General features: G+C 36.5%; 1 protein-coding gene across 2 annotated transcripts in view; it reads left to right on the top strand.

Annotated features, from left to right (window-relative positions):
* Nucleotides 1-15710, top strand: part of LOC137268285 (activated CDC42 kinase 1-like) — an 85035-nt gene that overhangs the window by 2136 nt on the left and 67189 nt on the right. The window contains exon 1 of one of the 2 annotated variants that reach the window (XM_067802830.1): nt 10471-10498. The exons of the other annotated variant lie outside the window; for it this stretch is intronic. Within the exon in view, the coding sequence (XP_067658931.1) occupies nt 10497-10498 (2 nt within the window). The 5' untranslated portion in view covers nt 10471-10496. Of the gene's footprint in view, nt 1-10470; nt 10499-15710 lie in introns of those variants that run through there. 2 annotated transcript variants of the gene reach the window in all.

The raw sequence follows: 15710 nt of genomic DNA, 5'->3' as shown, positions 1-15710 counted from the left end.
AAGGGAGGAACACTGGAATGTTTTTGAATTATATATATTAAATAAGGTCAAAATGTCAGGAACTTACCCATTTTCTGTCAAATGAGTTTTTATTTCTGTAATAGTGTACTGTATAAAAGTAAAGGCTGCTACAATTCACTCGCATTTTCATTGGATTGAACCACAGCCCTTCATGAATTCAATTCATTTTTCGTGGTCACCAAGACCGAATATTAACAAATATTTATGGGAGCATGTTTTATCTGAATCCTATCCTGTCTGAAAGTGAGATTTGCAAGAATGGAATATGTAGTATTGTACTAGCCTTGCAGTTGCACATGTCATGTGAGTCAGCCAGGGCCACACATGGTAGCGTCAACTATAACTATTGCATACCAAGTTGGAGTGTCGGGAGATCGCTGGATATAACTCTGACAGATTAACACTGTCAACATGGGCATTCCATGTTGTGTATTAATCGCTTAACTACAATATTGTGTTCGTGAATAATTGTTTGTATTCGTTTCCATTATTTGTGATGCATAGCATATTCGCACAACATAGTGTGTTCATTGCAGACCCTTGAATATCCGGGGTAGAATAGGCCTTCAGCAACCCATGCTTGCCATAAAAGGCGACCTTGCTTGTCGTAAGTGACAATTAACGGGATTGGGTGGTCAGGCTCGCTGACTTGGTTGACACAATCGTCATATCATCGGTTCCCAATTGTGCAGATCGATGTTCATGTTGTTGATCGCTGGGTCGTCTGGTACAGACTCAATTATTTACAGACTGCCACCATATAGCTGAAATGTTGCTGAGAGTGGCGTAAAACTCAACTCACTCACTCATTGCAGCCCTAATAAACATGGCAAAATGTTTCACCTGTCACTCTTAAATATTACCTCGAGACAGTGACTTCACTAGTTACACTTCAACAGTCCCAAACCCACTTTGTAACTATCGCAAGATGTCCAATGAAATCTACAAATTATTGAGATAATATTGTATGATATCTAAATGTTAGATAATATTGTCTTAAGACATATGGTTCATCACTTCATGATCACACAAGTTGTTATTTGATGAAACTTGAACTTATACTGTACCTTTGGCTTTAATCAAACCCCTCCAGATTAACTGGTGAACAGAAATTTAAAATCAGAAAAATGCATTTCCTTGCTTGGAAATATCATGTGATATGAACTGATCGACCCACAAAGCAAACTAGTGTGAATTAAGGTGTTTATTGTTTATGTACAAGTGCTGTTGTGGAGACAGAACCCTGACTTTGTTGTGATAGTTGTTTGTTTATACTCCCAATTTGTTTATTTCTTTTATTTGGACACGAAACTCACCTGGCCATTGTTTGATTTTCCAATTCAGGAATTTTGGAAGGTAAATGGTGTCATTATCTAGTCGATGCTGTTGCAGTGATTCACAGCTTGACATCCTTGTGTCATTGCAGTCAGACAATCATTGGCATTCAGACATCGTACCCAAAATTTTACAAATATGCTGGCCCACAAGACAGATCAATTAAATTTCGTACATGAATGTATTCAAATATATTATTAAGTGTTGATATACTGCACAGCTAAAGAAACGCAAGTTTCAAAAGAGGCAAAATCTCATAAAGTAAGTGTTTATGTCTATGTTTTCTATTTAAAAATGTAATTAAAGAAAGTTGCATTTCTTTTGCTGTCAGTATATACATAGTAGCAGGTGCTGTCCTTAGAGATGGTTGAAGCAATATTGTAGATTGAGTGATATGTTTTTGTAGCAAAACCTCTCAAACACACCAGGGACATGGGATAGCATAGTGTTTAAAGTGTTCTCTTGTCACTGAAACACCTGTGTTCAATTCCCCACATGGGTTACATGTGAGAAGCACATTTCTGATGTTCCTTGCCGTGATATTGTGGGAATATTTCTAAAAGCGGCATAAAACCCAAATCACTCACAGAGTCTTATTAGTCTTAAGGTAGCATGCCATGTGTACTCTTTTGTCTCCCACTCATTAGTGACATGACCATCTTGTCCCACATGGTACCCATCTACAAGATGTAGGCAATGTAAGTGGAGTTTTCAGGTCTTTTCCTATAGTGTTTTTGTGTCCATTTATGCACATGTACCTGCTTGTATGATGAATGAAAGTTATCAGGTAAAAACTACATAGTTTTTCACTTCATCCCCTGGTCTACCTGCTGGTGTAATTGCATTTGGCCACAGTGAAATTGTCTAACAAGGTCACATACATTTAGCATCTGTGAAATAATTTTTCAAACTTGAGTCAGATGTCCCACACTGGGAGAGAATGAGACATAATACACTTTTAGACATGACACTTTAATCATATTTAGATTACAACATTGTTTGTGCAGCCTTTATTAAAGTCCTTGGTATTAAAACAAAGCAAATGAGTCATAATGAGAAACAGGTTTCTACAGAAACTCTGTGTTCTGACACAGACATGTGTCACCTATACTTCAGTGCTACAGGAAAGCGAAGTATTTTCTTGCTGAGTCAGTGGTAAGTGCTTGTTAAGTTAATATGGAGATCAGGTTTGAATTAGGACAAAAACATGAAAAAACATTATGACTGTTAGTGTAAACTAATTCTTTGACTTGAGATGAAGGGCCAGACAACTACTTCAACTACATTGTTTTCCAGAAGTGAATGGGTATTCTTAAGGCACCTTTAAAGAGTGTTTTAGTTTTATCACAGCATGTCGGCTTTACATTTGAGTCACAGTGAAGTGTGGCAGGTCATACTGTGGACAGAATGTTTCTAGACCTGCTTTGACTTTGAGGCTGATATTTGGACCAAAGATAGCAGCAAATGGGACAAAAGAAGCTATGAATTGGAATATCTTTTCCCCAAATTATTTCACAATTTGTGGTGGTCTGAAATAATCAAAGATTGGTTGGTTTTCACAAAGTTGGTTTTGTCTGTTACATGTCTTGAGTACTACAAGCTTGTTCCAACTCATGATTAAATTTATCCCTAAGACCCTAATATGTTCCTAATATACTTTTCATCCTTTAAAGATGTGCAGTTTGCAAAACAAACAACCCCAGAACCCAAAGAACTACACAGTTTTTCCTTTATGTTTTCTTCATTAACAAAAATATCTAGGAAACTTTCATCAGGGAGGCTAACCAATTATTTTCGATGATTGATTAGTTGAAATGAATCCAACACTAGTTTTAACTGATGTCATGTTTAGGTCATTTAGTTTCTGACAATGTGAAGCAAATTATGATGTTTTTCTCCAGTTGTCTGCCTTAGAGCAATTAATTAAAATCCTTGATACATTTGTGGTTAACCACATTGGTGAATTTACCACAAGAATGCTAAGTTGCTGATGAATCAAGGTTCATGGTCAGCTGAATCGGAGATGAGGTGATCTCAGCAGCAGAAAAACAAAGTTTGACTGTGAACAGGAAGCTTTGATGGATGATTAACACAGTCATCAGGCCACCTCAAGCTAGGGCACACATGTATTTTGTCATTAGCAGTGTTTACTGAGTTTGCTGACATGCAAAAAGAAATTTGTCACAAGACTCATTTGTTCCTATCAGATGCACAATTAGCAGTGAATTGTCAACACTTGGGATATAATGAGGCCGCTTAGAATAGTTTACCCTCTCAGAGCATTTAATTGATTGTGAAGTCCAGACCTTTTTACTGTGTAGATGTTTCCACTTGAAACTTGTGGGCTTGTTGTGTTCATTACAGACTGGGTCAGTGTGTTAAGCATTGAGTCAATGGAATGCTCACAAGAGCCATCGCATAAACATTTGATATAATAGTTTTTGTTGTCTTATTCATGTGTGTAACTAAGCCCAGTATGCACAAAGGTCAAATTGTTATTTTATTACTTTTTCTCCTGTAATCTATTCAGCAATTTTGAACAATCAGCCTAGTTTCTGTAAGTTTTGTCACGTGATATGTCTTTGGTTAAAGTTTTTAGTTGTTATGCAGAATGCTAAGGTTCCTCATTCAACCATGTGTAAGGCCCATTTGTGGGTAAAGCGCTGGCTACCCGCTCAACCACCCACCAACATACACACACCAACACATCCACACATTCTCTCCCCCTGCTCTCCCTCACTCACTTCATTTACTCACTCACTATTCACTCCCGACACCCTCCTCCATTCATTCATATAGCTGGAATATTGCTGAGCACAGATTTAAACAACAAACAAACTGACATGTTGCATGCTGATACTGAGGCAGTCATTTAGGCAACATTTTTCAGCAATACCTGCAGTCACATCATGATGAGCCTCATCCAGCAAAGACAGACTTCATATTATTGCGTCAGGAGGACTGAAGACAAGCATAGATGAGTCTCCTATTAGCTGTGTATCATGAGTTTAACAAAAGAGGGGTCGAATTCACTGTAAATTATAAGCAACTGGTCATTTGATGTCTTCTTTGTGGAAATTCATTTTAGAGGAAAGTTAGTCTGTCATAAAAACTGAAGCAAATATATACACATGATACAAGAAAGCCCACACAAATCATGAAAATGTGGCAAGTCTTCATCTCTTCACCTTATGAAAATGAAGAAAGTCTCAGGGCTCCTTTTCATTGTATTCTATTTTTTTCACCATGAACTTTTTTTATCTGAGAAAATGTTCATTTCAGAGACTAATTGTTAGTCAAGAGGAAAGCACACTTTTTAGAAGAACACATGACACATTACTGTTTGCAAGTTTATTCACCTTAGTCAGCCACCATATGGCCAGTTGTGTTAACAGTGTTGACTCTTGGGGGCCATCTGGAGAATCAGACCATTTTACAAACACAAAATTTGTATATCCTGGATCTGATAGCATCAAACTTTTATCATGGTTCACACATGTGGTTAACAGGGAAGGAAGTGAAAAAGTAGGTTTGATTGAATCAGACTTTTTATCTCAAATTGTCTGTGTACTTTTGTGGAACAAGTAGAAAATCTGCCTTTCATTTCAAGACAACTATGATTTTGTTGAAATGGTTCATAAGCACAATTTTTTTCAAATTTATATGAAATAGCCAAACAGAACTGGGCAGGGAAAAATGAATAATGTATTCTTTGTGTTTGTATACAAAGGTATTTAGTTTTAAATTGATTTCCCCATAATCTTAACATTAGCTTGTTCTGTTAATGACACCTTCAGCAAATCTGGAAACCCATTTTCTGGGGGTTGGTGGGGTGGGGTGGGGGGTTCAACATTTCTGTTTCATCCCAAGAATTTTGTGAAAACAGGAATGCATAATTCTTGAATTTATTTATTCATTAATGACTGTTGCCTGTACATCATACCTTGTCATTGAGTTTTTCTGTGATGAGTTGAGGTGATGTAAGATTTGGTACAACTGATCAATTAATGGGTGGATAATTGAAAATTATGTTAATTTCTAATGCTTCTTGTTTTTAATGTTGGAGAAGTAAGCAGGTTTGGGGGTTTAATTCAAAATGATGTTATGGTTAAACAATTTTGTGGCCTGAAAATGCCTTTATCAAGATTTTTTATAAACGTTTGAAAGGGAGGTTGCTCTTATTCCAGTTTAAACAATTTTGGCATGCATTCATAGTTCTAAATTATGAAACTGTTTAAATCAGAAAGTAATTACTTGTGATGGAAAAAACTGGCCTGGAAAGACATTTTCCATAATCAAGAATCCCATTCAGACAGATAATATGTAACTTGTAAGGAATCAAGGAAGTGCAAACAAACTGCTGCATATGTCACAGATATAGGTCAGGCAATGTTCCTTAAAATTCATCTATGCAGTACGTGTATTTGTGGTGGACTTGGACTGTCTGATTTTGTTTCACGCTATTTCTAAACAGTTTACACATGGATTAACTTTACACAGCTGCCTTTGCAATTTATGCAAGCCTTGAAATTATAAGTCTTATTTATTCAGATGTATTTGAAACACGTAAGTGTACAACAGCTGGGTGTTTCACCGCATACTACTTAACAAACATAAAATAAATTGCTGTATGTGTAGTGTTACGAGTGTGTATTTTCTGTATATTTTGTTATTAATTAAGTAATGATTATTATTGGGTCACAACGTTTAGTGTTTTGAATAATAATTATGATGAATCACATTTCGAATAACAGATGGTCAGCATTTTTTAGATTTTGGTATCCGGAAATTATCTGCCCTTGACTTTCTCTGTGTTTGGTATGTTATATTTTGTGACCCATTCACTTAGATTTTGTCTCTCTTGTATTGGATTTGAAATCGGTGTTGTGAAATTGACTTGTGACTTTGTATAACTTGCTCTCCTTGCCAATAATAATATCTGAATGTCATAGACTTGTCTTTGTTCTGTTTTGCTGGTTCACAGGGGGTTTCTTACATCGTTTGTCACGGTAAATTGTTAACCGCAACAGTAGGCTATTGTCATAGAAATGTACCAGGACTGAAATGAACATGTAGAAATGTACCCATGTCAGTAGTATGTTATAGTTTATAAAACGCATTATTTTAATCCTCCCAGCCCTAAGTGTCCGCAGTGCTAAATTCCCAAATAAAAGTTTAGATTTCCTCAGGTTTTGAATCCTCCTTCTCACTGGTGCTCCTGTCATATGAAGCAAGTCTATATTTCCTCAGGTTCTGAATCTGTCATCTCTCTGAGGCTCCTTTTAGTTATAGATGAAGGAAGCCTTATTTCCTCAGGTTCTTAAACTCCCATCACTTCATTTTAAAAGGAATTATTTGTTTTTATCAAATTATGTATATTGAGAGACAATGCCTTAGTCTACCAATCTAGGTACTGCATTTCCAATGAATCTGGTTCTCCTTCAAACTTCTGTTGTAATGAATTTTGGTGAGATTAATCATTACTGTATACAGATGGAAACTGGATGAATGTAGTGTTCTTACTGTATACAGTTGGGAACTGGATGGATGTATTGTTCTTACTGTATAGAGTTGGGAACTGGATGAATATAGCGTTCTTACTGTATAGAGTTGGGAACTGGATGAATGTAGTGTTCTTACTGTATACAGTTGGGAACTGGATGGATGTATTGTTCTTACTGTATACAGTTGGGAACTGGATGAATGTAGTGTTCTTTACTACTGTATACAGTTGGGAACTGGATGAATGTAGCATTATTACTATATACAGTTGGGAACTGGATGGATGTATTGTTCTTACTGTATACAGTTGGGAACTGGATGGATGTATTGTTCTTACTGTATAGAGTTGGGAACTGGATGAATGTAGCATTCTTACTATATATAGTTGGGAACTGGATGAATGTATCGTTCTTACTGTATACAGTTGGGAACTGGATGAATATAGCGTTCTTACTGTATAGAGTTGGGAACTGGATGAATGTAGTGTTCTTACTGTATACAGTTGGGAACTGGATGGATGTATTGTTCTTACTGTATACAGTTGGGAACTGGATGAATGTAGTGTTCTTTACTACTGTATACAGTTGGGAACTGGATGAATGTAGCATTATTACTATATACAGTTGGGAACTGGATGGATGTATTGTTCTTACTGTATACAGTTGGGAACTGGATGGATGTATTGTTCTTACTGTATACAGTTGGGAACTGGATGAATGTAGCATTATTACTATATACAGTTGGGAACTGGATGGATGTATTGTTCTTACTGTATACAGTTGGGAACTGGATGGATGTATTGTTCTTACTGTATACAGTTGGGAACTGGATGAATGTAGCATTCTTACTGTATACAGTTGGGAACTGGATGGATGGATGTTAATGATTGTTTTTACTGTATACAGTTGGGAACTGGATGAATGTAGTGTTCTAAGCCATTTGTTTGACGACACTGATTTTTTTCTTCTCTCAAACTTGTCTGATTTGGGGCACGGCACAATTTTCTGTCTGTATTACGAATTCATTGTGGGTAAATGTCTGTACACAAAAGGCATCACAGACATATTTCAGGATTACTCCATGCAACAATAGCCATTTCAGTGGGCAGATAAACCATGGTTGTTGTTTGGATAATATTTAGGCATTTGTTAGTGTTTAAGTGGTTCACAGAACTCACCCCATAATATATATGGAAAATTGACATAGAACCTGAAAGATCTTTGTTCTAGAATGAAAACGAGTTATTCTTGAATCTTAGAACATGATAATAAGACAGCTTTGTGACCACGTCTTACAGACTTTGCACTGTCTGCAATGGCTTGTGTCACAATGCAGTATTTGGAGTAAAGGGTAGTAACTCCAACCACATTGACCTGGGTTCAATTCCTGTCATGAGTGCAGTGTGTGAAGCCCATTTCTCGTTTATGTCAAGATACTGGCTAAAATGGCCCTATTCCAATACCAAGTGCCACAAAAGCAACTTCTGACCAAATCTGTATATAATCTTTATGAAATCCCCTGTCAGGACATAAGTTATTTCGCATAGTTCCTTAACCTTGTACAGTGTGTGTATTACATATTTTCACAACAGCACAGAAGCAGGAAACTATTTTCAAAATAGCTAATTTCATTGACCTTTAATCATATTAAAGTTTGTCCACTGTGTACTCTCTCAAATTCATCTCCTCGTGTTTATTTTTATTTAGCACTTCCCTTTGTCAATTTCATAAGCCCCAAAGTTGCACTTTATGGCAAATGTGTATTTGAGTTAAAGGTCTTGGCTTTGCAAATGATGTGGCCATTACTGAACAGTGAGAATATACCATATATTACCGTGTATCAGTGATCGAAATAATGGCCTGCCCGACTGCCCATGGCCGGTAAATTTTGAGTCGGGCTGCCTGGAAATTTTCTCCACAAGCCCAAAACATTGTTCAACAAGAACCAATCAAAGAGAGGGTTACTTAAAGGTGGGCAGGCAACTTTCAAGATGGGCAGGCAACATTTATGGGGGACCAGCTCGGCTGTCAGGTTGAGTTGAAAAATTATTTCAATCAATACCGTGTATAAGCCGAATTTTGAGGACCAAAGAATGCTGTCTGTAGAAGGGGGTCGGCTTATCTATGAGGCACAATTTCACAAAAGTATTTTTCTGGTCGTCAGTGCCCTGTGAGGACGATCTTACAGGTTAGCGGTACACCAGCTAGGAAGTTACGATGATTACAGCCACTTTGTTTTTCATGATCAATGAAATACAAATCAAAGTATACAGTTTTCATTATTTCAATTATTTGGTCTTAGTCATTATTAAGTACCATACCTACCTGTTTACGCACAATATTATTTTTAAAAAAGTTATAGTCCTGTCAGGTCGGCATTTGACATGCCAATTGGATCAGCTGTTTCCTGTCACTTCACATACGGTGATTGCTGAATATTGTGGTAATATATATTTAGCAAAATTTATCTTTTCATTCGGGTAAGTGAAACTGAAAAATTACATCTGAAGCTGACATGCAATGCAAAACACAACTTTGTAGATTCTGATACCTTTCTGAAACCTGTTGAATGTGATAAGCAGCCTGACTGTCACAGAGAAAACCTTCCTGTCTGTTAATGACAACATGCAACACACAACTTCAGTCATTGACCACCTGCAATTTGAAGTCAACACCTATCAGGCTATACACCATGAAAAGAGAGCCCAGAGCGTGTTGGCAAATGAACCAGCCATTAAAAGTCTTCATTACACTTGAGTGCTTGCCCACCCGCTGTGACAGGGTTCAGTATCCAAAGTGCTTCGTTTCAAGCATAGTAAAAGCAAGCACAAAATATTGCAACTTTGATTTGCAATTATTCTATTATAATTTCTTTATTTGTCATTTTTTTCATTATTAGCAATGTATATTATGTGTCATGAATAAATGATACTTGTGTTTTAATTATGTTTATTTGTTTTGGTTGCATCTAAACACTAAGCTGAAAGTCTCTACAGTATGCTGATTTTTAAAAATGACTGGCCATGATGACCACTGGAGTATGAAAGAAAGAAGGAAGTTCATGAAGAGAACACCCATGACTGGAAATGTGAAACACATGTCACAACCTGACATCCTGGTGTGCAAGCATGTTAATTAACTTATTATTAAGTGACCAGTCATCAGATGACTGGAGACCCTTGAGGGTCACTCTAGGGGTCAGTGAAATCAGCATGTCTGTATATAGATATATACATCACACTCAGTTCAGTCAGCAGGTGCCTCCTCATTATAAGACAGAAATGGGGAAGCACTTTTTAAAACATATCCTATTTCAATATCCAACTGTTAATTTCACCGTGATGCTTTGAGGTATTAAGGATAATTGAATATCAAAACTATTGTGAATGGTTGTAATGATTTGTAGAAATAGATTAATTGATGTGTTATAATGAGGAATGTGTGAAATCATGTTCCTGTCCAGTTTGATCATCAGCTGAGTGCAATTTGTCAGTTTACTTGCAGATGATGTGCATTTCACTGAAACTTGTGTATTTCAAAGTTAAGCTGTGATTTAGGCCCTTTGATTCACACTGTTGGATTCATCTTCTCAGTTTGATTAAAAGTGACAAAATGGAGGTTGCCGATTTCTGTGAACTAATGTAAGAAGTTGATTTCTATTTCCTTGCTTGTTGACTCTCTGTAGATCCAAACTTATGTTTTATTCAGTTTATTGATACGGAAATGTTTCCACAAGTGCACTGTTTGTTATCATGTCTGCATTTAATGCATGCATTGTTTCTTTCTTAGATATGTACTTCAGTAAACCATTTTGATTGACTAGAAGTGACACAATACAGTACTAGATAACTTTGTAAATACGTAAAATTATTTGTATGATTTGCTTCAAGTAATTGACCCAAGTCAGTGATGTTAAGTGATACACAATTTCAGAAAGAGCCTGTTGTCAGTTTCATTCTCTGTGGGTTATTTAATAAAATGCAAAGACAAAAGTAGATATTTTCAATACTTTAATATTGAATCTTAATACTAAATTCAATTTTGAGGATTTTTTCTTCTGGTCTTCATTAAATATATTTAATGATTTCTTATGCATGCCATTTTATGATGTGATTTTGATCAGACAGTATCTTTTTTGTTGAATATTGATACTAAATTTAGTAAATGAATAATGTGCTGCCATGAATTATGTTTACAAATATTTACATGATAAACTTGAACCTGATTGCAGATATATTTAATGGATCAGAACATTGTTCTTATGTAGAGTAAATTAATTAACCTCAGATCTGTAGGTATTTCTAATCAATACATGCACAGATAATAAGTTTATTATTGATTGATAATAGATATATTGTGATACTTTTAAGTGAAAAACTTGGTACTTGAGTTTCCAATCAGCATCCCCCTTGTTTTTCTAAGGTGTACATACTTTTTATATTCATCATGGTTAATTGTAACTAACAAATACATAAAAATTGCTGTAAATTTTGATGTGCTAGGCACATTTACTAATTGTACACCAGTGACCGCATTCTACTTTTCAGATGGTGTTTATTGCAGTTGTTAGTAAACAAATGTGTGAAGTTTTGATATTTCTATGGTTAAAATTAGTATCTACATTCATTCACAATTGATGTTTTCTTTTATAATTAATTGACAAAATTATTTCATAGATGCTGTAAATTGTATAAAACAGAAAATGCAATTGAATCCATAAATAGCATTATACTTTTAAGATTGCTGTTATCAGAACTGCAGCCAATATTCTTAGCTGTTTTTTTTTGTGGAAGTAGGATCTGATTTTACAGTTCTGACACTGCCATTCACAGTCAAACACTTGTAATAATTTGCAGTTCATATTGCTATATGGAAGGGATTTACCTCGAGTCCTATTTTTGAGCTTCCTTGAGACTTATGCCATTATTATTTTCAGGGGTCCTGGACTACAAAAATGGGGGTCCCAGACACTTAAATAATATTATTAATACTATGATATAATATTGTTGCAACTCAGTTACTGTGATTGTATTGTGTCTCATGATAGTAGTAATTAGACTGCCAATGATACCATAACATGGCTCGTGGTAGAGTCAGTAACGTTTTGTTACTTGATGAGTACTGTTTCAAATCACAACAACAATCCAATAGGCATGTTGGATACAAATACTTTTCAGGAGCTACAAATGGACTGCCCCTTAAACTTTCTCGTTTGAAATAATGATAGATATTTCTAATAATGTCTTTTTCGTCAGCCGAAAAATTGGATGTGGACATTTCTCTATGTGTAGATGTGTGTGCACTTCGTGCAATGCACATGCTTTATGTCACATGACCTGCCTAGCATAATGTGAGAATGTGACATGTGACTTGCCTATTTGCATGACTGGGTCGCTGTTCCGGTAAGTAACTCAACACCCTTGACATGTGAGGTGTTGTTGTGACTTGAAATAATGACAGCTCTTATAGACAACTTTCTTATTATCGAGTGATAAATTATGACAATTGAAATCCTCAATGGTAGAAGAATTATAAAGCCTCATACCAAATTGGAAACGGATAGAACTTACAGTTTTAAAGTAAAGTTACCAAACACCGCCCTGAAACATTTTCTGCCAAACTATATGTCTTATCACTAAAAATCACACAATGTTACTTACATCAATCAAGAATTGATCTTCAGTAACACATGATTATCGCCAGGGAGAAAGTGAGTTTATTTTTACGCCACACTCAGCAATATTCAGCTATATGGCGGTGGTCTGTAAATAATCGAGCCTGGACCAGACAATCCAGTGATCCACAACATGAGCATCGGTCTGTGCAATTAGGAACCGATGACATGTGTCAACCAAGTCAGCGAGCCTGACCACCCGATCCTGTTAGTCACTTCTTACGACAAGCCCAGTCGCCTTTTATGGCAAACATGGGTTGTTGAAGGCGTATTGTACCCTGGGACCTTCACGGGTCCTTATCTGAAGAGGTGACTCGGTTGCAAATGACATCTTATCCAAATTTCATAGATCGATGCTCATGCTGTTGATCAATGGATTTTCTTGTCCAGACTTTGTCATTCACACACTGCGACCATAAAGCTTGAATATTGCAGAGTGCAGCGTAAAACTAAACTCTTTCACTCACTGACATATGTAGCAGTTCTCCAGGTTATGATGTCTGTAAGTTTTCAAGCCTATGTCCAATATTTCGATGAAAACATATTTATGCAGTCACATTTTGAAAAAATGTCTTTCCTTGTTTATAATGTATAACACTGCTCTCAGAAATGTCTTTGAGCCATAATACAGGGTTGGGGGATAGCCTAGTGGTTAATGTGTTTGCTCGTCACACCAAAGGCCTGGTTTCTATTCTCCTGTCCCCAGCAGTGATATGAGGCTGGAATATTGCTTAAAGCAGCGTAAAACCCAACTCACTCACTCACTCAGCTCAATGGAAGCAGTCTGTAGATAATCAGATCTGAACTAGACCACAGGGAAATTGTAGCGCAAATGACCAGTCTTCTTACATGCAAGCGAAGCGAGCAAAGGTTGGCAATGTACTTTACTCACTTCGGTTCGAAATATGTTTTTCATGTCAAAATAAAATATTGCCACCATCACTCCGTTCAACCAGAAACTGGCAAGGGGAATAGAGGCAAAGAACGATCTGAATACCACGAGTGGTGCTTAAAATGTTGAATAAAACATATTTCATGTGAGTAATTATTAAACATGGGGTTGGAAATCTGAAAGTATAACGAGGTGAGGAAATCATAGCTTTCTTTAATGCAGCAATCGTATGCCATGTGTCAACTAAGCCTGACCACTCGATTCCCAATAGTCACATATATATATATACTATTACTATATACTATATTACAATTCCTTACTATATACTATATTACTATATTACAGTTCCTAGTACTATTATATATACTATTACTGACTCCTTGTAGGAATTAAAATGGTAATTGTTACCTGCATGCCATGTAGATATGTTTGCATGATAAAACTGACCCTGTCACTTAGGATAATTACCTGACACATCTCTGTAACAATGTGTTTGACATTAGCATCAGTCTTCTTCACTGAAATAGACACCCTCGAGTGTCATTCAGCCACATTAACCCTTTGTGACCTGAAACTGAGTGCGACTTGTCGGTTCATTGGGAATGGGATATAAATATTATTATCATAGAGATGATAGGTACATGGTAATGATAATCATGATAATTGTCATCAGGACATATTGAGAAATGATTAATTTTTGTATTGATCATAATCGATGTTGCTGTTATTAGTTGTTTTCTTATTGTCCTTGGTTTTGCTGTCGTTTTTGCCCTACACACTCATCCTCTGTCCAAAATACTATTGCAGTAAAATAAACTACCTCTAAGATGTAAAAACATGCAAAAACAATATTAGATATCACATCAGTTGTGTTGACTCTTGAGTGAGTGAGTGACTAAGCCACAATTTGCAATATTCCAGCAATTTCACAGTTGTGGGACACCAGAAATGGTCGACTTTTGTGATGTTATTTTAGATATTTTACTGTCACATGTCAATGATGGTGCTCTAAATCTATTGACAATAAAATATGTTACATATGTCAGAGTAAAGAATTCTGCTATAGAGTTTTTTCTCACCTATTCCTTGAGGAATTCCTGGTAGGGCAAGGGTTAAGACAATCTGTCATTAAATGAGTGTATAGACACAATAGTGTATTGTGTGCAGGAAGATTGGCAACACTTTCCCCTGTAGGACACTACATACTGAGCCACTTTGGCTGGTATTGTGTGCAGACTGGAGAGATGGAGCTAGTACCACGTGTAGTACATGTGATAACATAGTAGACTGGCCACTGCTGGGAACTAGCACTTTGTCACAAGGTAGGACCAGGCAGTTGTGATAGTTGTCTTTAAATATTTTTCAGACATTTTAGAAAGGCACTTTCAGCTCTGAACATCTCCTGATTCGTTCAAGTGGTTTTATTGGATGTGGTGATTCTTTCCGAAGGGTGTGTCAAGCGTGTTGATTGCTGCATTGGACACTCATGCTGAAATGCTATTTATATGTATTCTGGAATGTTGCATAAGATATTATTAGTGAGTAAGTGAGTTTAGTTTTACGTCACACTCAGCAATGTTACAGCTATATGGCAGTGGTCTGTCACTGGACCACACAATCAACAGTATGAGCATCTGATCAACAGTATGAACATCTGATCAACAGTATGAGCATCTGAGCATCTGATCAACAGTATGAACATCTGATCAACAGTATGAGCATCCCCCCATCTGCCCAAATGATTCTTTCAGAAGGGTCTTTAGAGCGAGGTGCATGATTGCCACTATATGGACAATCATGATGAAATGTTATTTTACATATTGTGAAATGTTGACTTAGACATTATGGCGACTCTTTCTGATTCTTTTATGGGTTTGTAAAGGGTACTGATTGTGGACAATGGACAAACATGCTGAAATTTTATTTTACATATTCTGAGTGTTGCTGAAATCTGGCTTGAAACAGTGATGATGAAATGATGAAATGGCATATAGCTCATAATGTAGGCTCCAGTGGAGCTAAAGCCTCAAATTGCTGCATATTGCTTCATATAGCTCATAATGTAGGCTCCAGTGGAGCTAAAGCCTCAAAATGCTGCATATTGCTTCATATAGCTCATAATGTAGGCTCCAGTGGAGCTAAAGCCTCAAATTGCTGCATATTGCTTCATATAGCTCATAATGTAGGCTCCAGTGGAGCTAAAGCCTCAAAATGCTACATCTTGCTTCATATAGCTCATAATGTTGGCTCCAGTGGAGCTAAAGCCTCAAAATGCTACATCTTGCTT

Source organism: Haliotis asinina, chromosome 16 (genome assembly GCF_037392515.1).
Source record: "Haliotis asinina isolate JCU_RB_2024 chromosome 16, JCU_Hal_asi_v2, whole genome shotgun sequence".
Taxonomy (NCBI): domain Eukaryota; kingdom Metazoa; phylum Mollusca; class Gastropoda; order Lepetellida; family Haliotidae; genus Haliotis; species Haliotis asinina.
The sequence above is the reverse complement of the archived record's forward strand: the minus strand, read 5'-3'. Positions and strand labels throughout refer to the sequence as shown.